The sequence below is a fragment of the Protomyctophum bolini genome (assembly GCF_963924005.1).
Source record: "Protomyctophum bolini genome assembly, chromosome: 13".
Taxonomy (NCBI): domain Eukaryota; kingdom Metazoa; phylum Chordata; class Actinopteri; order Myctophiformes; family Myctophidae; genus Protomyctophum; species Protomyctophum bolini.
Genome location: NC_137874.1, coordinates 18,765,432 through 18,792,289, shown reverse-complemented (window position 1 = coordinate 18,792,289; position 26,858 = coordinate 18,765,432). Strand labels below are relative to the sequence as shown.

Below are 26,858 nucleotides of genomic sequence, written 5' to 3'. Positions count from 1 at the left end.
GCACACCTTCTATTTTGTACACCTTCTATATGTCTGTGTAAATTAGGAGGAGCCTTCAGATTCCTAAACGACATGTCCACATATAAAGAGATTGTAGGCCTATTTAAGATTCAAAATATGTGTTATTGGACATTCCAAAGTCAATACTTTTGATTGACCCACTATAATCCAAATGATTATGTAAAAATTCTTACAGCTTGTTTCCATTGTGATCCTTAGTTTGAGGTGTGTATGAGGTCATGCAGTCTGGTACTGGTCATGAGTGCATGAATGTGACCCTGGCCTGGGCCCATACATTTTGAAGTGGAAGCGTGGGTGTACCTGCCACAAAGTGTGGCAGGTACACCTGGGGTTAATAAAATAATACAGTAGGCCTACATACTGTAAAGAAGCACTCTTGTACTTGAGATAATACATTTAGCAGACAGTTTACTACTAAGAATATTCGTTGTTATGGGAATAATACTATTTTGGAGCATTTTATTAATTCCAGAGGGCCTGTGCATGTTTCTTGATTTTATTTATGCTATAGGGGCCCCTGAGCTGCTGTTGTGTGAGAGTTTGCCACAGGAGAAACTCAGGCAATGTTGTTTTCTTTTTTCCCCCAATATAACATATTATGTCCACAACCATCATTCTCAAGGCAAGGTGGGTTCTGTGGGTTCAAAGTGTGTTCTGACAGCAGACACTCCACTGCTGAGCCACAATTCTAGAGAGCCTATACCCTTATGGTGTTCTTTGCATACCGGGAAAAGAGAGTCCAATGTGATTACTGTTTATGTTGTTTGTTATCTCTGCCAAGTCGGAATGGCCAGTGGGCGAAAAGATGAAAAGAAAAAGTGCATCTGTGACCAGCTAATCTCCAGCATCGCTTCACTGAACTCTATTTTCCACATAGCTTCCTCATCCCTCATGTCCTGAATCCTGATCGATGGCTGCACCTCCACGACTGACACACACTCCTAAGAAAATACTTTTCTAGTTTGTTTACTTATTTATTTATGTTTTGCTTGATCCCCTGACCCCCTTGCATTTATGTCATAACAGGGAAACATTTTGAGAAAATACAGTAAGAAAACATTCAAAACAAATAGAAGATGTAAAAGCTCATAATGTCACATTTCAATGAAATGTGCACCTGCAGAAAGATACAAAGTCACTAAGGTGTAGAGGGGAAATAAGGACGTGTATTTTACGGCCATTTTAATTCTAATTTCGTATTTGACAAACACTATTCAGAATACGGTTTGGTGTTCTGAAAACTGTTTGTCAAATATATAAATGGTAAATTAAAACATAGAATATGGTTCGTGGATGTAGAGAGAGATGAGATGGAGAGATGGATTCAATAACTCAATTCAATAATTTATAGGTAAAGAAACGTTGAATAGGCTATATACTTCAATTACTTCCATAGCTTGGTTGTCATGATGAGATGATTGGCCCAAGGGCCAATTTCGTTTTAAATACCTATTTCTACGTTTTTAATGAACAATTTCTAAACAGTATTCACAAAAAGAAACATGATATTCTATGTTTTAATTTACCATTTATATATTTGACAAACAGTTTTCAGAACACCAAACCGTATTCTGAATACTGTTTGTCAAATACGAAATTAGAATTCAAATGGCCGTAAAAATACACGGACGGTCTGTGTATTTTTACGGCCATTTGATAGGGTCCGTGACGGACCCTATCAGATGGAGCATGGGACCAGCATTGACAATGGAACGCGCCGCAGGGGGCAGAGCAGAGTTTGCCGACTACGATCGACTAATCATGAAGATAAACAACATTACCCATCAGCCACGGCGCGCTCACAACTACGGCGAGTACAGTAGGACAGTTCTATCGCGCGATGAAAATAACTTTGACGAGAAGTGTGGAGTAAACGTCAAACTTTGTATCACAGACTCACAGTAGCTGATTAGGTTAATATTTCTGTTACCCCGTTGATGTAGTACAGGAACATAAATCAGATCGGTTGGACCCCACCGCCGTATAGTCCAGCAATATCCACGGATAACGCGTTTGACCAGAGCGAGCTAGCCATTCATTAACATTATGCAGGTACATTTAGCACAGTGAATTCATAACATATTGTTGCATGTTACTATTGCTGTAAACGTGGACGTGCACAGATCATGGTTGTTTTGAGAGCCGGTGTATGTCCAGGGCTGGATGAAGAGCTGATTGGAGACCTGCGTACAGCCTGCATCTCAACAGGTAGATATAGGCTAATTTATGTGGTGTCTGTCTGATGTGTTGATGTAGCCCCACAAGCAGAACCCAAATGTACTGAAGTTTCTGACACTTTTTAGACTCAGTAGCTTAAAGTCCAAATTTCATAAAAGCTTTATGGAGGGTTCCGAGAGGGGCTAGTGTTGATGTAGCCTAAGATTTAGACTCTCGTAGAGGTATTTTTCGATTCTGACGAGAGCAGACGTCAGAATCGAAAAATACCTCTATGAGAGTCTAAATCTTAGTCGTGTTGATGATTGTATTGTACATCATCATCATCATCATCATCATCATCATCATCATCATCAACACATCAGTGGACACAGTAACTAAGTAGTAACTAGGCTAAGTAGTAAATACATTTACTTGAGTAGTACTGTTCCTTTTTTATGATTCATATTTGTATTGCTTTTTCAGTTTTAGCCCAAAGAAATGCCTGAGGATGTAAATAAAAGAATCATACAAACAATTAAGACAACAAATGAAACAAGACTACTAACTAGACAAAAAGTAAATACAATAGAACAAACTTATACAGAAAAAGATAATACAATACAGACAATACAATACAATAAAGTATCTGTATTCTGTACTTTATTTAAGTAAATGTACTTTTGGATACTAATAGCTACTTGACTTTCACTTCACTAATCACTACATTTCAAAGACAAATGTTGAACGGTATTTAATTGACTCCATTCCTAGGAAAGGGAAACATACATTATAAATGTACATTTTTACAATATGGTGAAATTACAGACCTATAGGTCACAATGCATCGTGACTGATGCCCACACACTGGGAGCGTGTAGATCTGCTATTTTGTTGACTTGGCAGCTTTTACTTGATTGATTGACTACTTTATTAGACATAAATGTAAACGGTGCAGAGTATACTGTCAAACACTCAGTCTAAAAGGATAGCACTGAAAAAAGTCCTTGCGTCTTGTTTTCATGACAAGAAAAATAACAACAAAATTCAAATCATAAAAAAAAGAAAATGTAGTTGACTGAGTAATATTTGATCAGGACTCAGTATTTAAACTAAAGTTACAAGTATACCTGGACTTCGACCTAGAATGCCTGTGATCATTTAATTATACACCCATTAAATAATTCCAAAGACATGGAGTGAAATATGGTCCTCTAGTTTTATATCCATGTGAAAGTTCTGGCACAAAACGTGTATTTAGTCAATTATCTCCACTTTTTCTAGAGATGCACACGGACATCTTTCTCTCCGGGCGAGGCGGGCCGGAACAATCGATGAACTGATTTTACAAATACGTCATCACCAATTTACCAGGGAAACACAAAAGTTTGCAGTCACACAATTGGCAGGTGGTGTGATTAATTACCCAGCACCTATCGCAAAGCACCTGCCAATTGGCAGGTGCTTTGGTGATGACGTCTGCGGTAAACAGGACGTATTTGTAAAATCAGTTCATCGATTGTTCCGGCCCCCCTCGCCCGGAGAGAAAGATGTCTGTGCATCTCTTGAAAAAGTGGAGATAATTGACTAAATACACGTTTTGTGCCAGAACTTTCACATGGATATAAAACTAGAGGACCATATTTCACTCCACGTCTTTGGAATTATTTAATGGGTGAGTACAAACGGAGCATTCATCACATTTAGGCCGCGCATGTTAAAGTTCTACCAGAAATCAAGGAGGGCTTTCTATGGCTCTGTATGTGAAATACTGTACATACTGTATGTAACAACAAGAGCCGTTCTAGGGCTAACCTGGACTCAAGTACTGGGGTTGAGTGCTTCATCCACCACTGGATGATGATGATGATGATTACAATTTAGGCATTTAGCAGATACTCTTAACCCAGAGTGATTTACAGTAAGCAAGAATAACACATGGTAATATTACATCATATACATAGACATTAGCCTGGATCCAGCCCATAGACCCCGCCCACTCTCTGAGTGGACTGTCTTCGGAGTCTGATAATCAGGCTACATAGACATAGTCATCCAGGATCATAAGTAAGCTAGTAAGAACCTAACATCCGTCTAATAGTAGAATATCTGTACAATGAAACTGAGTATACACTAATACTATAGAGTGCTATGTCTATCTACATTACATATCCTTTGCATATGCATTTTAAGGCCGTCGAGTGCTACTCCAAGTGGCTCATTGATGATGATGATGATGATGATGTGATTCACTTTGATATCCAGCAACTAACAGCAAAAAACCCTTTGTTCTTTTCACAGTGGAGGATCTGGTGTCATCTGATATTGAGGATCTTGCTCAGAAATGTTCTGTGTCCTACAAGGTACAGTGGGCTACTGTAGTATGCATCACTGCACTGACATAAGTGAAACTATAAAAGTGCCCCTCTGGGCAGTGGGCACAGGTCTCCACCAGGAGGATAGGATTGTTTGTAATGTTTGGACAAAATGTTTAGGAGTAATATAAACATGTTTTATTTTATTTTTTATAGCGCCATCATGTGGCTGATTTACAATTTACAATTTAGGCATTTAGCAGACGCTCTTAATCCAGAGCGATTTACATTAAGCAAGAACAAAAAAGCATGGGAATACATCACATAAAACATTTATCATGAAACATGCGTAAGCTAAGAAAGTAACATTTTAAGTGGCATTTCTTCCATGGCATAGTGGGAATGTGCATGTGTAAATCGCACTCTGTTCATGATCTGAGCCATTTTGTTCTAAAGGGGCCAGTCGTGCAAACTTTACATGTCAATCGTAGCCAATCAGAATGGAATATTAAAAATATTGTGTGTTGATCACATTTGAGTGATGTATGGATAGATTCTGTGCAAGTAATGTAAAGAAATGTGTTTTGCAAAAATCGGTCTCATGGTGGCGCTATAACAGGCAGATGTGAAAATGCAGGGCAAAGGTTTTTCCATGGCCTCTAGGGAGTGTGCATACAAACAGCGCAGGCAGACCTTCGCGCACAGGTTCTTCTGACGCGGCTGTGCATGTAGATGTGCCTGAGCCCAAAGTTGTACACAGATGGGTGCAGTTATAGGTAAAACACGAATTGGCTTGTTATAGTGCCACTGATTGGGAATGTGCGTGTATAATTTCACGGAAATCTCACGCTGTGTTCATGATTTGTAATTGTGGCATTTTGTTCCAAACGGACCGATACTGCAAGCTTTGGAAGGGAATCTTAGCTAATCGGGATGGGAAATGGGACAGATCTGTGTTGATCACATGAATATAGAAATAGTGTATATCGATTTGCGTGATGTATGGAATAGAAATGTGTACGAGTAATGTAATGAAATGTGTTTTCAACACCCTCATCAAAGGCGGACGTGATCAAGCCTGAGCTTGTGTCCCATGCCCATTCTTGAGATTTTGACCAGCTGTTTAAATGGCAGACAAGGGACTATGCAGGGCATCCTCTTCCCTGAGCCAAGCCTACAGCTGACCGCATACCTAATAACTTAAAACTGACCATTTTCACTGGTAGAGTTAAGTAATATAAGTAACTATGCCCAAATTGGTAATGTCTAAGCGACGGCATCTCTTCTTGTAATCATCACATCACTGACTGTGGATGGATGGATGTTCACATCATGTAACAAATATGGCTGGCTAATTAAATGATTTGAAATACTTGGGCTACTCTTATTTAATGTCGCCCAGGCAGGGACCTACACAAAACATCTGTACATTATAATTCACAAATTATAGTTCACAATGCGTTGCTATGTGACACTGACACATCGTGGGATTATAGATGTGCTGTTTTCACTACTTTAATTTATTTTAACATCTAATCATTGATTTTTACTTCAACTACTTTGAGCTTCAACCAAACCTGCTTCCACTTGTGCTTGATCAGTGGTAGAGAACTACTGTATATGCATTGAAGTCAACTGACTTCTCTCCAACAACTGCCTGGGCTTCATTTTGTCAGCTATTGTCTTTGATCTCTGCTGCAGTATTTGAAGTGGGGGCTAAGAATAATGTCATGGGACCAGACAGTGCAATCTAGGGTTGCAAATTAGTCAGGCTTTACCAGTTTTTTCCTGTTGCACTTTCTCATGAGGCAGATTCTACAAATGTCATCTAAATCAGTAGTTCTCAAACTTTTTCATGCCAAGGACCTACATAATGATATGTATTTGGCCGCAGACCCCCATCTGAAAATGTTTTGTTTTTAAATATTTTTGCAAACACTTTCGAGATTTATGTTCATGTTCAACATGTTCAAAAATAGCAGATGTACACACTCACAGTGAAGTGACACGATGCAATCTTGTACAGTAGATCTGCTATTGTAGATCTACATCTGCTATTGTAGCTCTGCTATTTTTGAATAGCCAATGCAAAAATATATAAATGATATACAGATGCTTTCCCGGTTTTAATGGGTCAACCTACTTGACTGTACACTGTGTACAGTACATCTGAGGTGACCTTTTGTATTTCTGGAAATCCCAGAGGTCTGTCGATATTCCCAGAGGTCTGTCGATATACCATATTCCCCGGTGAAGTAAGGCTATCTTTAGTCCATCCTCATTGTATAAAATGATGTTGCTGTGATATACTCTATGCCAGGTTTTTATTTATTTATTTTTTAGTGTTTTTACTGTTTTATTTACTCGTCTATTTTCACTATTTACACACAGAACCTCTTAAGACTTAAAAGGTTAATCAATTTGTTGATATAATAAAAATAAAATGGATTAACTACTGCACCTTTTTGTTTGGCAGGCTCTGTTTGCCATTCGCAGAGTGCTCTTGGCCCAACACACAGCGTTCCCAGTCTCAGGCGCCGACCTGTATGATGAACTGTTGAGCTCCACAGCCATCCTCGGCACTGGAAACCAGAGGTAAATAATCACAATAATCATACTATAAGCCACCAAATCAAGAAACAATAATAATTATGTACGAGAGAAAGCGTCACTTTACAGTATGTCTGTGTGATTTAAGGATTATAGTTGTGATTGGTAGCAGGTAGCAAGGGAAAAGCCACCATAAAACAAAATGCAATTACAAACTCCTTATTTGTATTCCTAATGCTAAATTATATTGTGAATGGCTGTCTCAAAAAGCTCATCGTAAAAAAAGTAAACCGCTTTACACCGAATTGATGGTACCGTTATGGACTCATGGGATGTTTATTTAATCCTGTGTATCGTCGCTGTCGGATGGAAACCATGTATGTCCATTGTCCAAAACCAATCTTTTAAATATAGTTTTAAAACATTTTAAAATAGTGAAAATAGCCAATCTTGTAGATCAGCTATTTTCACTACTTTTGTAGTGAAAATAGTACAATACATGGATTCTGCCTGACAGCGGTGAAATTATTGTTGTCGGGCAGAAACCTCTCTCCATATGTTATGTTATTTAGTTTTTTCGTCAAATAAATGTCCTACTTCAGTGGTTCTCAACCAGTGGTCCGGCGGGGACCACCCTCAAGGATCCACGTTGTCCCCAGCTAAATGATGGAGAGTTGATGATAACCGAATGTTCCCTTATAGATCTTTATCTCTTGAGAGTGTAGCACGAAACCAAATTTACCCTTACGGGTCCATTTGGTTTAATTTTACGCTTTCAAAAGTTAAATTATTGTTAAACATCAGCATTACTTAATTTTCAAGTAGTTTACCGGTACACAAGTTGAGAATGTAAAATAATAGTTAGTTTGATCAATGTTTGCCTGTTATCTCTCCTATGGTCCTCAATACATCATGGAATTGTGAACAAAATCCTATTCACGTTTTGGGTCTAAGAGCCAATGGTGGTCATGGTGGTCCGTGGCTAAAATGGCGAATATATAATGGGCCTTGATATGAAAAGGGTTGAAATCCACTAGCCCAGCAGCCCTACTTGATCATACTACAGTGTCACACAAAAGCATCAGAAGTAGCTTGAAACTGAGCTGACACAATGCCATAGCATCCTTAGAACTGGTCTCAAAGTATCAGTGGAGCAGCTCTGGAAGGTGTCACTTGCTTGATGTCCTCTGTCCTCTCACATACAGTAGCAGTCTTATATAGCCACTGTCCTTTTAGTTTGGGGTTATGGGCAATACCATGTGAGTGTCCAGGTGCTCAAGGTCAAGGAGTGGTGCTATTACCAAACCTTTATCTTGAGTATGATTAATGAACAATAAAATACAGTACTACTGTCTCGTAGTGTCTCCATGCACTCTCCAGGGTGGTGGTGTGTTGAGTTAGGATATTATTTGTCCAGAGTAGGGAACCACAGTGACTAAGGGCATCTCGTTTATTGTTGTCTGCAAGTGTGTGCAAAGTAACTGTCCAACACACTGAGTGAAGACTCATTGGGCTGTATTTTGCGTGTCTTAAGTACCAGGTCTTATTACCTAACTTGAGTAAACTAAAGACCTGGAGGCGTGATCAATGCCATTTGGCTATTCTGAGTGGCCAAAGAGCATTGATCACGCCTCCAGGTCTTTAGTTTACTCAAGTTAGGTAATAAGACCTGGTACTTAAGACACGCAAAATACAGCCCATTGTCTGCTACTGTACTGTGTCTGATCCTGCAGTTTGCTCTCTGCAAATCTGAAGGCTTTGTTAGGTTGACATTTGAAAGTGAGAGAGTGTGTGCGACAGTCAAAGCTATCGCACATCTTAAGGCTCCCCAGTTTGCAGTGCTGAGCAACTGAACAGTATAGACTTTGTGAAGGACTACTATAAGTACTTGGGAACTATATCGGCTGTAAATGAACTTATTCCTGTAAACGGGCAATGGGAGGTATTTATTTTTCAAACAAGGTGTAAAATGTGAGGATTGTGTAAAAAATGTCTGACTCGAAAGTACTATGAATGAGATGAGGCTGTTGGTACTTCTTGGTTGGTACTTAGAACATCACACTCACTATTATTGTCAATTGGTGTCAGAGCATCATCTCATCCTCAAGCTTAGCTTCTAGGAACAAAAAAGCCAAGCTGTCCTGCCAGGTGTTCCTACTCTGGATGCTGTTCTTAGGAATCTAATGTACAGTTTTATGATGAGGCTAAATGACTCAAAAAACGAAATCATAATGACTTTGGCCATGCCCAAGAAGAGCAGCATCAGGTACTCCTCCTGCTTCTGTAAACACTGGAGAGAGTGTCTGTATGGTTTTTTAGATTTTGTTGCTGTTTTTCTTTTCTTTTTCTGTTGTATTGTCCCCTGTATTGTTAAATAAAGATTGATTGATTAAGGAAAGAATCACCAAGGCACTCCATCTTCACGTTTAAAACCTGAGTTAATTAAATTCATGGCATCAAATCAGGGTCCCTGACGAAGACCCATAGACCTTAATGGAGTCTTGAGAGTCTACACGTGTTGGTCATACTGGTTGCCTTGCTCAAAGAATTAATTCAACTCACGATTTTTGCCTGAAAATCGAGTGCCTTGGTGATCCTTTCCTTGACTATCTGCACCACTGGGGATTGACTATTAAGCAGTACTTACTTTGTGGAATTCTTTATTACTGGTATATCCTCAACTTAATTAAAGTTAGATTTGAGTTTTGGAGAGTTCAGTTGTTTTGAAGAAAGTCGTTCAAACATTTTGCTGGCTCACACCTCACGTGTGTTGTGTGGGCAAAGAAAATATGTTTTCTGTTTTCAGCTGGTGTGTAGTTGACTATATGACAACATTTTCATTTTTGGTCTCAGGAGGTAGAGCAGGTCGTCCAATGATCCCTGGGTCGGCGGTTCGAATCCCGGCTCCTCCTGTCCACATGTCGAAGTGTCCTTGGGCAAGACACTGAACCCTACATTGCCTACAATGTGTTGGTCGGTGTGAGCTTGCCACCATTGGTGCGTGAATGTGGGAAGTGAGGACGCTGGTGTCGACTGTTCGCCGCTTCACCTCCCAATGTATGAATGAATGAACCATTGTTAAGCGCTTTGAGCACTTGGAAAAGCGCTATAAAAATGCAATTCATTACTACTAGCAGCACTGTATCGTATTGTGATGCAGTAGTGTCCACACAATTAACATAGCAATTTAACAGGCTTACAGTAAGTGCATATTGATTTAGCCTACATGACACTGGTGGCTGATCTACCCTTCTCAACGCACTGTACAAAGCTTCGCTGATAAATATTATATTTTAAGTTCTACTCTGGTCACAGTTCAAGCCGGAATTGCTTCTGCTGTGTTGACCAATTTCCCCTGGGATTAATAAAGGCCATCTTATATTATGGTCATAATATGTATCTGCAACATCACACAGGAGAATGATTGGTTGGTAGATTTATTTTGGCATTTCTACTTTATTTCTGGTAGTGACAGCAGGAGAGAGAGGGGATGATATGCAGCTAACAGCACTGGTTTGAACCCAGACAAGCTGCAGGAAGCCTTATTTATCTGGAATGAGCCTTTACCTGGTGAGCCAAGCTGCCCCGGTGCCCCCCACACCCGGTTGGTAGAATTTCTACAGTTAACATACTATTTCAGTGTATATGAAGGAGCACAGGTGTTTGGCTGTCAAGTCTTTCTTTTTCAGCGGTTTACATACATTTGCTATTGCACTGGATGTGAGCTATCTGAGACAATCACCCATCAGGCTGATGTCATCCTCTGGGTTTTATGAAGCATGGCTGCCCTCTGCTGGTTTAAACGAGAATTCTCAAAGCCAACTGGTATGCATTTTTGTAGTGTTTTCAACAGTCTCCCAAGGTCTAAGATACGTCTAAAAAAACACACTCACACACATTAATTAATATATATATATATGTGTATATATTTCTGTGGCTTGCATTGTCTTTATTTGACCATGCAAAAAGCTAGCCTGACATGGGCAGACTAAAGAGATTGCCGTTGAGATCTGCTTAGATAGGAGAGAAGGTTTCTAAAAAGGCCACTGTCTGGGAGTTGTTTGTTGCTTTAGTTCCCGCAGCGGCTAGGGTTGGGATGCTTTAGGATTTTAACCACTCCTCTCTTACTGTAACATGTACACTCTCAGAGTTGTGCTGGTCCTTGAAAAGTTTGAGAAGCAGTTTTTTTTTTTCAAATTGCAAATCTTGATTGGTTATTTTGTTATTAATTGAGAAAGTAATTAATCAACACAGTCTGAATCAATAGAATAATTGCTATAAGATAAGGACATTATCAATTGTAAAGTAAAGTTTATGGAGACATTATGCATGCTCCAATCCCTCTTAAAAAGCCCTGGATTCATTATTTTTTTAGTAAGTGTAGTTGCTTATTTTGTTTTGGCTTTCTTCCTAATGTTGTTTAAACCAGTGGTCATGTCAAGGACCCCCCAAATGAAAGTATTTGTCCACGGACCTATATCTGAAAATATTTTGTGCCAGTGACGCACGCACGCACACACACACACACACACACGCACGCGTCCAGTGGCGCCCCGGCGTTATGTGGAATAAATTGCAGGACACTATAAGCTGACTTCTCTTCTCCTTCTCTATAAGGATTTTAAAGAGATAGTGGCTGACCTGGTGAAGGAAGGTATTTGCAGACACTAACATTATTTAGGTGTGTGTATTGTATATTTCAAGTCTAAACTACTGTTGGCTTAAAGGGCCACTTCACCCCTTTAGCAACCAGATCTTCTTTCAAATTGTGCTACTGCTATCTACTACAAATACTATTAACATTGAGTGACTGCAGTTTCTTCCAGTGATAAAAATGCCCCTTTAATTGACTATGCCAGGCCGAAAGCGTGGCTGAGACTGCGTATGCGTTTGTTATGTTTGTCCGTCTGTCTGTTGTGGCAAACCAGGGGAAGCCGCGGACGTATTCTCTCTGCTCTCTGGTAAGTTTGGCAACAGCTCATAAGTTCCTCTTTCTCTTGCTGTGTTGCCAGTTTTGCAAGAGAAACAAGTGACCAGGCCTATGAGCTGATCTACAAGCTCACAGCGACACATTGTGAGGTTGTACATCTGTTATTTAAAAACACATTGAGAATAAATCGAAATATTTTGAATATGTTTTAAACATTTTAATAAAAAAGGCACAAAATATGTTCAGATGGATGTCCGTGGACAATTACATATTAATCTGGGGTTCCTTGATGTGAAGAAATGTGGAAGCAAGCCCAAATAAGCAACTACTGTAATCAAGGCCAAAAAAACCATCAACCAGCAACTACCAATAATTTATTTGCAAGTGATTTTACAGAAAAAAACAAGTCAGGTTGCTTATAATAAGCAGACATGGCAACGCGGCCTCTTTCTATCTGCAAAGTGTTTGTTTCATAATTAAAAATCCACCATAGACCATGTTATGAGCTACTTTATTTCAAGAAATTCCTTGCAGGTGATTTTTTTCCAAGTGTTGGAGTTTGGAAGCGCTCCCTTTCAGTAACGCAACATCCTGTGCAAATTCAAAACAGGTGGTACGCAGGGCTGATTAATCAATGAGCGCTTCCAAACTCCAATACTTTTCTGGACTGGTCATTGGGTCTGCTAAATGATTGTGTTACATAATTAGAAGCTTCTTCAGACACAGGCGCATAGTATAAAAGATACGCATAGTAGAAGAAATATAGTTCCCAAATAGGAAGAAATAACATCCTTTGCAGTGTTGCTCACGTCCTCACCGTCTTCCTTATTTCCTTTCTGTCGGGTGTTACCTTTCAGGATTCAAATTAAGAAAAGGCAAAAGTAGCAGATCTACAAGCACAACGTTTTCAAGCGTGCAGATTTGCTACCTTCGATGCTTTTGTGTGACGCTGTAGTACGATCAAGAAGACAGTTAATTTACGATTTAAAATATCATAGGAGGTTTCTGCCAGACAGAAAATATTTTCAACAAAAAGGACTTTATTTAGCAATGTTTCATTCCATTGCTTTTTCCCCTCCAGCTTAGATAAACTGCTGGATTCAGGCTTATACACCGGAGAGGTTACAGAGCTGACTGGAGGCCCAGGAAGTGGCAAATCTCAGGTGAATGTTTACCACCTACTCACCACATATTTTAGGCTTGTTTTTACGAGACCCCAGAGCTAAACCACTCTTACTGCTAGTACTGCTGTGGAATATTGTGGTTGTTGGGCCAGAAACCTAAAATGGTTATCAATTATTATAATGATCTTATTATTTTTTACACCACTAGGTTCAATATTTATTCAATCCACAGACACACTTAAGAATGTTCCAATAGTAACAAATAGCCGATCTACAAGCTTTGTGAGCTTGCAGAGCAGCTATTTTAGCTACTATTGAGTGACACTCTTGTAAGACAAAGTGGGGAAGTAATTTTATGAAACAACAAAATAGTTGAAATATGGAGAGAAAAGGTTTCTGCGGGACAGCAACTGATTTCGTCTCTGTCAGGTGGAAATGTCCAAAACTGTTACTTTTCAGGATTCAAATTGAAAAATAGCAAAAGTAGCACTTCAAGCTTGTACAGTAGGGCCTATATCTTGCGCCACCCCTTAACCCTTATCCCTAAACTAATTTGTAATTTTTTACTATTTTAAAAAACCTTTTAAAATCGTTCAAATAGCCAATCTACAAGCTCACAATGTCTCAATATAGATCGGCTAGTTGAACTATTTTATAATGTTTTTCAAAATAGTAAAAGATGGCAAATACGTTTAGGGATAAGGGATATGGGTGGCACAAGATGGATCCCTAGATCTGCTACTTTTGATGCTTTTGCATGACACTGTAGTATGATTTAGTAGGGTGTTAAACTATGGAGATAAGAGGTTTCTGCTCGACAGCAACTATATACAAAAGACACACTGTACACAGCTAACTGTTTCCTATGTGTTTCTTGCCTGTTGCAGGTTTGCTTTGGTGTGTCAGTGCACATATCTCAGCACCTCAAGCAGAGGGTGATCTATATAGACACAACAGGAGGGCTGTCTGCTGTCCGCTTGCTCAAAATGTTAAAAGCTAAATCGAGTAACATGGAAGAGCAGGTGAGTTAACATGTTTCAAGCATGTATATCTGATGATACCTTTGCTGTTTTAGAATTTGCATCCTGAAAACATGTAACCTGAAAACATGTAATCCACCCGACAGAGACAATAATATACTGTGGTCGTGCAGAGCTTAAGTTCCAGGCCACCTTTGTTCAGAATGGGGTTTGAATCCTCCATGGCAGTGGCTCTCAAAAAACCCCCCCTCTCCCCATTTCTGTTTAGCTTAGTTTGAAATGCAGCACATGGGGGACCTAGCATAATGACAACTCATTCGCCACCGACACCGCCATCTGGTGACTGAATTGATACTTGTAGAACGCCAACCTTTTACTTCAATGTTAACTGACTTATTTTGAAAGCCGTTTCTCTCAGATCAAAAACCAAGCCTTGTATTGGTGATAGGATCCGAGATATTGGGATTCTAAAAACTCAGTTCACATAGACGGCATAAGCCAGCGGCTTTTCGCCGTTTTTCCCCTGGATTATTTTCATCGCACAGGGTGTGACAGGCTCTAGCAGAACAGAGTTGTGAACCATAATCAATATATATAAATATGTAAATAAAAGACGATCTCGGCGGCGAATTCGTTAATTGGGAGAAAATGGAAAACTGTTAAACTGATAAAGAATGATCAGTTTAACAGCACGAAGCCACATTCACATCAATGCCATGTTGTTTTACAGATGGAAGCCCTTCAGAGGATCCACACATTCCGTGTTTTTGACATCTTCTCCTTGCTTAGCTGTGTGCACAGCCTTCGAGGTGGTGTGCTTCAACAGGTTAGTGAGCGGATAATCTTTATTTTAGTTAAAATAGCACAATCTATTAATTGCAAAACCTTGTTACTTTAACTCTGAGAATGTACAACTGTAACCAAATGTGGTTATATTCTCAGAGGTATAAATGTATATATTAACACAGAGGATTTGACTGGGTATCTGTCTTATCTTTTGCTTCCACATGCTGACTTAGGCATCAGTTGGTGGTGGCTCAGTCAAGGCAGTGATCGTGGATTCAGTTGCAGCTGTTATATCTCCCATAATGGGAGGCAAACAACATGAAGGTAATCTCTTTTGGTGACGATTTCATTTACAGCTGAGGTTCACTTGCCACCATAGCCTTTCAAATTCAAACACTAAACAAATCAATAAAAACTAATGTTATAATACAGGGATTCCATGCATTCGGGGAACAGAAAGATTTAAACAGAACAATATTGTCCATTCGTAGGAAACAAGCACGGCATAGTGCCCTGGAAGATATTGGATTACTGTAGCATAACACTAGCTTTTCTGAAATGTCAAAAGAAATTTGAATTTGGAGGGCTTTTTTCCCCCATCCACCCAAGAAAGCTCTTCTAGGGGAATATCGTCTCTGTCGGGTGGAAACCTCATATGTCCAAAACTGTTACTTCTCAGGATTCAAATTCAATCTACAACCTAAAAATAACTTTGAGATGTGTTTAGAGCTTGTGGATCTGCTACTTTTGATGCTTTTGTGCGATGCTGTAGTATGATCAAGTAGGGTTAATTTATGGAGAAACCCCCCCCCCCCCCCCCCCCCCCCCACACACACACACACAAAAATATGGAGATAGATAGGAGGTTTCTGACACAATATTATAATATGATAATCTAAATGCTAATAAGCTTCCCATACTGATCTGTAGGCAGTAGATACTGTAAGTGTCTACAATTCTCCAGTTCAGTCACACAGTGGTGGAGTACCAAGAGACTCGTCTTTTATGTCTGGGAACAACCTCTGGAGTTCCTTGTATTAGACATGAATACGTTTTCAAAACCAACCTAGCAATCAAAAAATGTACCACATCTCTAAAACTTATCACAGCTTGAAGTATCACAGCTTGCTTCTAACTAAACCAAAAAGTATGCTAAGATTAAGATTGGTATGCTACGGCACAGAACCCTAACCCGATTGTGGCCTTCAGTGTATCCAGTAAGCTCCAGAGAATCTCTGAATATACCGGTACATACATGTAGCATTGATTTGGAAATTAATAATTAATTAAAGTGGGACCAAGTGCAAGTTGGTTGGTTCATAAGGATATTCTGTCTTCTCTCTCACGTGAGACCAACATTGAACTGCATGAGCTTAGAAAAAATGATTACCTCTTAATTTATTTATAGGCATTGGAATGATGAAACTCAAATCAAACATACAGACTTCATTAAACATACAGACTTTCCTAAAGCAAAGGGGTACAAAAACAAAAAAGTTCTATCCCAAGCCACGCATGACGGCACCATGGACCACCAGCAACAACTCTCCAGAATAGATCTTGCCTATAAGAAAGTGGCTTCCTCAAGTGAACATATTTAATTTCCTGCTATTAATTAAGTTATTAGTTATAACTTAACATTTCAATGTAACTTCAAAATGTGAGAGAACATAAACACATCGTCGCTGTTGGGTGGACAGCTTGTATGTCCAAAACGTGTTCACTTCTAAACGACATAAAATTGTGAAAATAGCTTATTCATCTACAAGCTCAAACACGTCTTCTGCCCGACAGCAGCAATATGTTTTTACATAATGTATCTGTATGAAAAATAAAAATAAATACAAACATGAGTTGTTTCTACAGTAGGTTGTTACTATGGCTTCTCCCATTTGCTGGAGTATTAAGGTAGTGTTTATTCACAAAGATAGTGCTAACAGACAGTTTCTATTTAAAGGTAGGGTATAAAGTGATATTTCTTTGGTTAAAACGTTTTAGTTTTTTGTTAAAACGTTAAAGAGCTCTATATATTCTGATAGTAATCATTGCTATGGAGAGTTTGTTCAGTAATTGGACTCTCATCATTTCCCCAGTTCTTGCCAATTTCATCCAATCAGGAGAGAGTACCCATTTATCAACTGTGTTCCAGTTTCAATTTGTCTGCTCATTTCTTTGTGTCGCCACTTCCAATTGCACTTGTTTATTTTGTATCTTGTTTGGGTTCTCTCTTCATTGGATTAAATTGGTATCCTGACCTGAAAATGCATTTTTTATTCACTAAAGAGCTGGAGAGACAGGGAGAGACACCTGTTACTAAACAAACACTGTGTAGCAATGATTGATTACTACCATAATGTATAGCTATTCAACACTTTAAGGGTAGGGTTAGTGATATCTTTTGGTTAAAGTGTATTGGCCCAAACTAATTTATGAACAAGCATTAGTGATATTTGAAATGTTGATAAGTGGCTGTGCTATAAGCGGGATAATGAACCCCAACCTGTGTGGTTATTGAATAATAATGCACTCTGCAGAGGCAAATCCTACTATAAATCTACAGATTTAACTCCACATCATGCATTATTTTTCAATAACCACACAGCATGTCGTTAATTATCCCTTGCATATCGTCGCTGTTGGGCAGAAAACTTCATATTTCACCCCCCCCCCATAAATTCCCTATGTTATACTTCGCATTGTGCAAAAGCAGTTAAAATAGCAAGCTATAAGCTCACCGATAGAAGCCCTGCAAAGCTCACAACTCTTGTGATCTTGTTGATCTGCTTTTGGCATTTTTGAAAGTAGAAAAGTCATGTCATGCCCAGAATGGGGAGGTTTGTTTGTGGGTTTTTATAAATATTGAACCAATGAAAAGTATTAATCAAAGCTTGTGACTAAACAATAACTACATTGGATCCATTGGAACACAGGTAATTTTTTTCCCCATTTCCAGAAAAGTAACTGTTTTGGTGGACGTTCAAGGTTTGCCCCAACAGCGACATCTTCACTTCTGAAATGGTACCAGCATGGATGCAGTGGTGGAAAAAGTACTCACATTTTTTACTTAAGTAAAAGTACCAATACTGCACTGTAGAGTTAAGAGTAAAGTCTGGTAAAAGTCCGGAATTCAGTAATTAAAAGTTACAAAATTGTTGGCATCAAAATGTAATTAAAGTACCAAAAGTAAAACTACTCACTATGCAGAATGTCTCATTTCAAGTTTTCAAATAGTATATATAATATTAATTTGGTGACGCACAATGTGACGCATTGTGAGCTTGTAGATCTTCATGGCCGAAATGTATATAGGGTTGAAGTTAAGTGGTTAATGTATATTTTGTAATAATTATAGTACAATATACAATATTTGGATCTGAGATGTAGTGGAGTAGAAGTAAAATTATTGGAAATTTCAAATACTCAAGTAAAGTACAGTAGTAGTAATACCTCAAAATTGTACTAAAGTACAGTACCCAAATAAATGTACTTGGTTACATTCCACCACTGCTTATGAAATGGTACCAGCATGCATTGTGTGATCAGTGGGGATTGTATTGTTTGAGGGATCTTTGAGTGCATTGTTTAATAAAACATGTACCATTGGAAATTACTTCCTGAAAAGATGGAACCTTTGAGGCTTTGATAACAAAAGCCAAGCAAAAAGAGCGTGAATCCCAAGGATATTGAAGAGAAGGAAGATTAAATGAATACATGGTATCTGTAATGATGAAAGCATCTTGCAGACAGATCTTTGTGCTTCCATGTTCCTCCAGGCATGTCCTTGATGATGCAAGTTGCAGGGGCTCTTAAGACCATAGCAAAGGACTTCAATGTTGCTGTGCTGGTAAGGATGACAATGATTCTCATGTTTGCCCAATTGAACACATTCGAAAAAAGCACCTTCGGGCATTTTTGGCCCCGTCCTACAGTACCTGAAAGCTCCCTGTGGACCGTTATTGCAGTCCTTGTCGTGTATTATTGCTTTGAAATGGCATTTTTTTATGACATTTTAGACTACGTGGCTCCTCAGAGGCACAGAAGTGGGTCTGTCTTTCTGTGTCTGGAGCTCGTTTGGAAAACGACTTGACCAACCAGTGCCACATTTCTGGCGCACACAAAAACAGATATAATGCATGTTTTGTTTTTACGTTCTAGTATAACTTAAAAAAGATTAAGTTGTGTCCCTCATCATCAAGTGTTACTAGAATAAATCTGGAATGGAATAATAATGAAATAAATCCACAAATAATTGGAAATTATCTGTAGGTGACAAACCATGTGACCAGAGGTGACAATGGGGAGCTGAAAGCAGGGCTGGGTCTGTCATGGAGTCACGTACCCAGAACCAGGGTTCTGCTGCAGCGCATTGAGAGGGCTGGCCCATCACAGTGCAGCCTGCGCACTGCTACACTGGTCAAGTCTTCTAGACAGGTACTGTATGTGTTCCAGGTATAGGCCCAGTCAATAAAGTACAGTAGTATCAGTAGTGGTCAGCATCATAAGTCATGATGGTATCGTATCATGACAATATCATGGTCAGTATTATTTTTCTTACTTATTATATACAACTCTGTAAGAAGGTTGGGGAGTGGGACCACCTGATGACCTCTCTTTCAGGCCAAGGCTTTATCCATTAGAAATTGATTATAATCCCATTTTTTATGTAGTTACAAACACTAGACCTGTACGTGCCCGTCGGCTCCCATTTTAGTCTGTGTCCAACATGGAGATCTCTGTACAGTATTTGTCTGTCTGCCCGTGTGTGAAGAGTGCAAACTGACTGTCAAAAGTGTACTGGTTAAGTAATCAATTAGCAGGTCTGGGGTTGCCATGGCAATCAATTGGCTGAGGCACAGGCTGGAAATTGCACAGGTGAGGGGATATAGGCTGATTAGGCCCAATGGCAGAGCCTGACCAGAGCCTTTTGTGGTGGTTCTGGAGAACCGTGGACCCGACTGACTTGATACTGGGCACTGCACTCCCTGCGGGGGTGTGGAACGTGTGTCGATTTTGATGTCGGTGGGGCAAACGGTTCTCGAGTTACATGCATTACAACCGTGTGTGTGTGTGTGTGTGTGTGTGTGTGTGTGTGTGTGTTTTACAGCCTTGTCATCTGAAAGAACAGTTTGATTTGGAGTTGTGGAGCAGATGTGAAGAGCGCCCCTCAGGAAAGAGAAAACTGGAACACTGATAACTGCATATTGCTACTTCAACTCCGTTCTGCAGTCACTATAGACCACAACATACTTTATAGTTTATACTAGTTATACCATACAGTGCCTTTTGATACAGACAATTGTTCAAATCACAGCCATACAGATTCAGCATTCCTATGTGATCATGAACATTGCTAGACAAGTGGCAGGAATATAAACAAGGAAAAGAGCCAAGAAGATGGGAGGACTTCAAAAAGACAACAAATTACTAATGGAATATGTGGAAGATTGGATGTGATTTGGGGGAGACGTGAAGTCCTTCTTGAAGAGTTGAGACTTTAAATTACAATGGACTAACTAATGTTTCTTAGTGGTGCTGGAAGGTCAATTCACGGAAGAAATGAGACGGAGTGGAGCAACACATCAGACATATCCAGGAGTGTTGTGACTAGATTATTGTATTATTTTTGACGTACAGCTATTGTGACATGCCCAGAATAGGTTTACGTGGTTAACATTCAATTTTAAATACATTTTCTGTAAATGTCAGTTAATGTTGTGAGTGAAAACAATGTGTAATAAACACTTTTTAGGAAGGAAGCAGTTATTGAAACTTTTACTTTTTATTATTTTTTCATATATCAGAATTTTAGCTATTCCATATAGATTTATTCTTTTTAATAAGGTTACTGTATACCCATGTTGAAGTAGAATCGTGTAATGAATGATGACCCATGTGTTTCAGCATAGGAAGTAATGACGACAACCTTCCTTTTATAGGAATACAAATTGTGTCTCCAACCACAGTATTGCTAGTTACCACTTACCAGTTACCACTGTAAAAAAAAAAGAAAAGAAAGAAAGTATAAACATGGTTTACACATGTTTTGATTCACTTGATGGGTATCATCGATTGACACTTTTAAGAGTTTATTAACAGTCTGCTAAGAGTATTTAAACCGAGAAAGCCTATTGGTCTGCCCTGTGGTCTCTTCCCACTTCCCAGCTAGGACAAATAAAGTGGATAAGGCACGGTGGTGCGGCCCGGTCTCCTGCGGGAGGTTTGCACATGCTCAGTGTAAACAGGAACTGCGATGATGGAGTGTTCCAGCAGAGGTGCTAGATAGAAATCTCATAACTTAGTTGTGATATAACTAATGAGATCCAGAACAGTTGAGAATTTAGCAGCAGTCACCCTTCCCCTCTCAAATGTTTTATATCATCCACAGCACTTGAATGAAAAGTATCCATGTTCCTTTGTCAAAAATAAAAGATTGACATGTACTAAAGAACTTGGAAAATCCACAAAAGAAAATATACAAAAACATTAACATTTAGTAAATGTACTTGTCCTTTATCTTTCAGTCTGTTATACACAACATTTTTTCCACAGTTATGATGATAAAATATATATTGATTTAAAATAAAAACAAAATCAACTTTGTACTATTCTCTTTTTTTTTTAATATCCTTTTTATTATTTCAGTTCAGGGTCAGCAACTCTCATGCACCTCTAGCACCTGCTGGAACACTCCATCATCGCAGTTCCTGTTTACACTGCACATGTGCAAACCTCCCGCAGGAGCCCTGGCCGCACCTCCGTGCACATTCCTCTTTCATGTTTCTAGCTTCCCAGTGGGACGTGCAGGACCTCCCTAGTATAGGGAGACGCTTGGGAGCCATCCTAACTAGATACCCGAATCACCTAAGCTAGCTCCTTTACAAGCGAAGAAGCAGCAGGCACCCTGCTCAGAATGGCCACAGCCATCATCAACTGCATAGACAGATGTACAATGAATGTCACAACATGCACAGGTATATTACACAATGCATGTTACACAAAATCATATGCAGACATGTATTTTCAATTTTTCATTCACATTTGCTATACATAGAAATAGTCACATACACACACCCCGGAGAGACAACACCCCTTGCACTGTCTCCCCACAGGGACAGGTACACACCTGACAACAACACACATTTCACTGTATAATCATACACATTGCTCCAAGCAAAAGCAAATTAAAAATGACCAAACGGGCTTACCATTCATCAAGTTGTTACTCAAACATCTCTCTCACAAGTAGGGTGCTGTGAGGACCCAGAAATTGGCAACTTGTTCACCACCTTTCAACCTACCTTCATATAATTGGTCCTCACTCAAGTTCATGATAAAATGCCACACTTTTTTTCTACTTGAGTAGGAGGGCTGTGGGCAGTTCAGAAACTTGTCCAACAGTGACATCGATGGGGAATCCAAGCTAATAGAAACCACAGGTTTTCTATTCTTGAAAAGTTGCAATGCGATAATATATATAGCCTGACCAGAGCCTTTTGTGGTGGTTCTGGAGAACTGTGGGTCCGGCTTCGCATCCACACCGTTTGGCATGGCCCTCTACCATATTACTCTACCATATCACAAAAACCAATTGCACAGTTCAGCCAGAACTGCTATTTTTGGCAGAAGGAGAAGAAAAAAACTGACAAAAACAATAAGGGCAGGACTGCTTGTTCCCTTATTAATAATAATAATAATAATAATAATAATAATAGACACATTAATTTGACACATTAACGTGTCAAATGTCACAATGAGCCAGAGGGTTATGGACTATAGTACTACAGTACACCTATGGCTCTGTGTTTCCGAGGCTACAATAATGCTGATTGCTGACATCTTGCTTTGGGATTTTAGAAGATTATCTACAATTCTACATCATTTAACTAAGACATATTCAGACATATACATAAAACAGTATCAACCTTGCAACTTTAACACATTTGATTGGAATTTGCTTTAGCCTATTCCTACCACTAGATGTCAGTGTGACCTAATTTAACATTATCCATTCCATACAGTGGACTTCTCCCTTCTGCTGAGCACATCTTCTTAGTAGGGAAGTAGGCTATACGTAATATGGTTGATGTGAGCAGAATTTAGGTGTTAGTTAACTTACTTCAGTCTACAACTGCATTTTAATGAGTGTACTAAAGTGTAGTGTAGACTACTGTTTTAGGCAAACGCAGTTAGTTATTCTCCTTCCTCCTTTCCTTTCAAGAAGGGAAACATGTGCACGGTGCACCTGAACAATCCATTCGTTTAGGCACATTTGAATTAGACTTTTCTTTCATTAGTTATGTTCTGTTCTGTTATCTTCTGTTGCTTTTATACACAATGGTTGGCGGTCGAGCTCCGGAAAATAGCAGATATAGCCTACAAGCTAACTGGCTTCTGACTTTTATTTGTTGTGTGTTGACAAATTATACACAACGGCTGTTTTTGGAAATGATTGGTAGCCAACGTCTGCGCAGCAGCCAAACAAACAAACATGCACCTTTCCCCAACTGACCACCAGCAGGTAGGCTGAGTTGAGTGAACACTGGACAATACAAAATGCATATCATGTGATATAACTTTCTTCTACACAATATTAAGTTGGTTAATTGGTTTCCAAAGCAGCAGCCATGTTTGACCCCCCGCCCCTTCCCTCCTTACACGATTTCCTGTTTTTATATCTTAGTATAAAATATATTTGTTCGTCTCTAAATGTTCTGACTGTCGTCCACAGTAACAGTCTTTGTATTGAGTTTTCATGTGAAATGTATACCCATTCTGCAAACTGTGTTTTATTACAGTAGTCGGCAATAGCCTAAACACAGGTGTTATCAGTGATGGAGGCCTATGAATTAAAAATGATGTTCCATGCAGGTCAAACAGAATCGGGTTGTGCTATATTGTGCATGTTGTTGGCACAAGGCTCTGGATTGTGGCTGATTTGAAAAAGGTCTACTCTAGGCTTATATGGCCAGCCCTACATAGTTTGTCTACCTTGCTAGCAGTAAGGTTGAAGTTACAGTATAATGTGTCGAGCCTGCTTGTCTTGTTGTCAGGGTGTATTTTCCACTCTAGCCTAGCCTGTGTTATCCCTGGCTTAGGCCCACATAAAACATGCATATAATGAGTTGATTCAAAAAGATAAGTTTGAGCAGCAAAATAATCTATATTTTTGAGGGACACTAGCCCTCATATGTCCAGCTGTGACGATTTCTGTAAACACAAACATTGTCCTAGCACAAACACTGAATGCCATTGCTGAATGGCCAGCTTTGAGCGTTTGTCCAAAACAAAAATATTAAATGCCATTGATAATGAATGGCCAGCTTTGACCATTTGTCGCAACACAAACATTGAATGCCATTGACAATGAATGGCCAGCTTTGAGTGTTTGTGTATAACATACATTGCGTAAACACAAACATTGATGACGAAGGTGAAGAAACACATCTACACAATACTGAACTTAATTGGTGTGTTGACCTGGTTCCTCCTCTTGGAAGTAAGGAGCAGCACTTAACAAACAGTGCTCTTTATTAGGTTAACCCACTATGCACAGACCACATCCAGGAAGAAATAATATGCACAATATATTCTGTCTGCAAATGGACTAAGTATATGGATAATGGCACCTCTTTTTTTTCTCTTCTCTCCATTTTCGTGCTACATCCTGTGAATGCTTTTCAGCACAGGTTGAGGCCACATGGATAACGGCACAGTCAAGCCATCTGGTCACTGTCAGTGGCCGATACTGATGCTCCTCTTCTTTTCTTCCTGCAGTTCACAGAGGGTCTTGAGATTGTGTGTAGCTCCCATAAAGTCGTTGGTCTTGCAGATACCTGTAGATTCAATTATCAACTCCCACAGCTTCTCAGGGAGAGGGGGGGGGGGGGGGGGGTGGGATAGAAGTAATCAGCTCTGACCTTGTGAGGTAGAAATCCTTTCTGGATTACAGAAAGGTTTGTTTGGTATACTAGCCTACACTTTCTCGTGTCAGGGAAAAAGCTAGAGAAGGGTTCAAGTGGCTCTTCACCCCTGCTATATTCATTATCCTTAACTGTACAGAGTTATTGTAATGAAAGAGGCTCTGGCTCACGTCACTAAAACCTACTACAGTACCTTATAAAACCTGGTGTGAACTTCACCACTTCCAAGATAGTCTTACCTCTGTGTCTTGCAAGGAGTTTGTTCTGGGTATCAGTCTACTTCAGCAAAGACAATATACCTGTACTATTTACAATTTAGGCCAGAGTGACTTACAAAGTGCATGATTGTTGTGAATGGCATGAACCTAGTCAACAAATGAGTTGAAATGACAGGGTAAATAGCCAAGTAAATAGAGTGCAAATAAAACAATTAGGCCTAAGTGCTACAGGAATCCAGCTAAAAATCAAACCTAGCATCTGTCTTGGCAACATAATTCTCTGTCTGCTACATTTGTGTGAAGCAGACAGCCAGACACTCGGGGGTTCCTAGTATGGCAAAGTATCGGGTTTAAATGAATACTTTTCCAGGTCTGGAAAAGTATGGAAAATGTAAATTAATGTATGGAAAAATAAGAATATTCATGTTTCCAGACTATTACTGCTCTTTTGTTTTCCCAGGCTGGGGCCTTGGGGGGGAGGCTCCTGGTCCCTGCCTGGGGTCGGTGATTCCAGCTCATGCCTTAAGTGCCTGGGATGTCCATACTCACAGGGTGGCCAGGGGGCTTCCATACTGTACATAGCCTACATTCTGGCACCAGTGGGCCTTTGCACATCGAGGCTTTGCCTCGTGCTGCACATCTAGATTCAAACTACGCCATCTCAATTCCTAAATTTGAGAAAGAATGGTGCTGCACTATAGTTGGCTGTCCAATTCATTTTGAGTTACTCTTATGTTTTTGCTACAAGAGAGACTTTAAGAGAGGTTTAAGTCAAGCGCTTTGATGTTTGTCTGTTTAAAGCCACTGTAGTTGGCTCCAGGCACCACATTTTGAAAGTAGTAATGTTCAGCAACTACTAAAGACAATAAATATTTTCATGGAAGAAATGAGAATTGTGTGAGAATTGTGATCTCAATTCTTGTGGAGGAAAATAGAGATTCACATTTGAGCAAGAATCTTGCAGCACTAGCTTGAGCTTCGCCCCCTTGGCTTCCCTGGGAGTATGGACACGCCAGACACCTACAGTAATACATGCTTTAGTACGCTTGGTGGTGTCTCGTGGCTCAAGTTCACTTGAGATGGTGCCCATCCGCCGTGGTCTAAAACTATACTTTATCTGCCAAAAAACAAGTCTACGGTTGTTGGAAAAATAGTGATGGCAGCAGGTTTCAAACCCGGTAGGTGTGGATTGGGAGTCTAATGACTAACGATGCATGCTATAAAGCTGGCTGCTAGGAAGAAAATTGCAGATAAATAGATATCTACTGACCTTTTCCCCAAATGTGGTTATTGCATGAATTGTGTACTATACCGAGTGGCGAGCGTATTTCGATGATGTTGGCTCTGGTTTAAAACAAAGAAAATAAGTCTGAGATCTAGTGTGTAATGGTTAAAAATAGGGGATTTACTGCCCTGATCTGATGGGTGGGGGTATACTGTATGTGCTGCTCTTCGCCATGCTTTGTATACAAATGTTGCTATTTGGGAAATGAATAATGTTCAGTCAGTGTTTTGACCATGGAGCTGAAGAGTGATATGACATTCAATGTCTTTAGTGTTGTGGCTTCTGCTGAAGGTTTGAGATAAGATTTGAAGTGTTGTGACAGAACGGAGAATGAAGTAGTGGTTCACATGATTGGCTGGGTGGCATCACTTCAGTGTATGTATTCCTTTTCCCACAGAATTGAAGACCCCAATACCGTTTCCTATTCATTTGTTTTTTTCATTCAAGCAAGACATGTAAAGCGTCTTTGTTTACTCAGAAAAGCTCTATATACAATTTTGAGATATGATTATTAAGACAAATCTAATGGAGTTTTCTTCCTCTCTGTAGCTATTGATAATTGATATAGTAAGTTC

General features: G+C 39.5%; 1 protein-coding gene across 4 annotated transcripts; it reads left to right on the top strand.

Annotated features, from left to right (window-relative positions):
- The first annotated feature begins 1,868 nt into the window (after positions 1–1,868).
- On the top strand, positions 1,869–21,009 carry rad51d (RAD51 paralog D). Of its 4 annotated transcripts, none has more exons than XM_080780746.1 (10): positions 1,869–2,229; positions 4,477–4,538; positions 6,967–7,085; positions 13,052–13,133; positions 13,982–14,116; positions 14,805–14,900; positions 15,094–15,184; positions 18,634–18,704; positions 19,127–19,291; positions 19,965–21,009. In XM_080780746.1, exons 1-10 carry the CDS (start codon positions 2,148–2,150, stop codon positions 20,049–20,051), a joined length of 990 nt encoding a protein of 329 aa, XP_080636872.1. In that variant the 5' UTR covers positions 1,869–2,147; the 3' UTR covers positions 20,052–21,009. The 4 variants fall into 4 exon arrangements, with proteins under 4 accessions (XP_080636872.1, XP_080636874.1, XP_080636875.1 ...); XM_080780747.1 differs by lacking the exon at positions 1,869–2,229 and adding an exon at positions 4,032–4,096; XM_080780748.1 differs by lacking the exon at positions 13,982–14,116.
- The last annotated feature ends 5,849 nt before the right edge of the window (positions 21,010–26,858 follow it).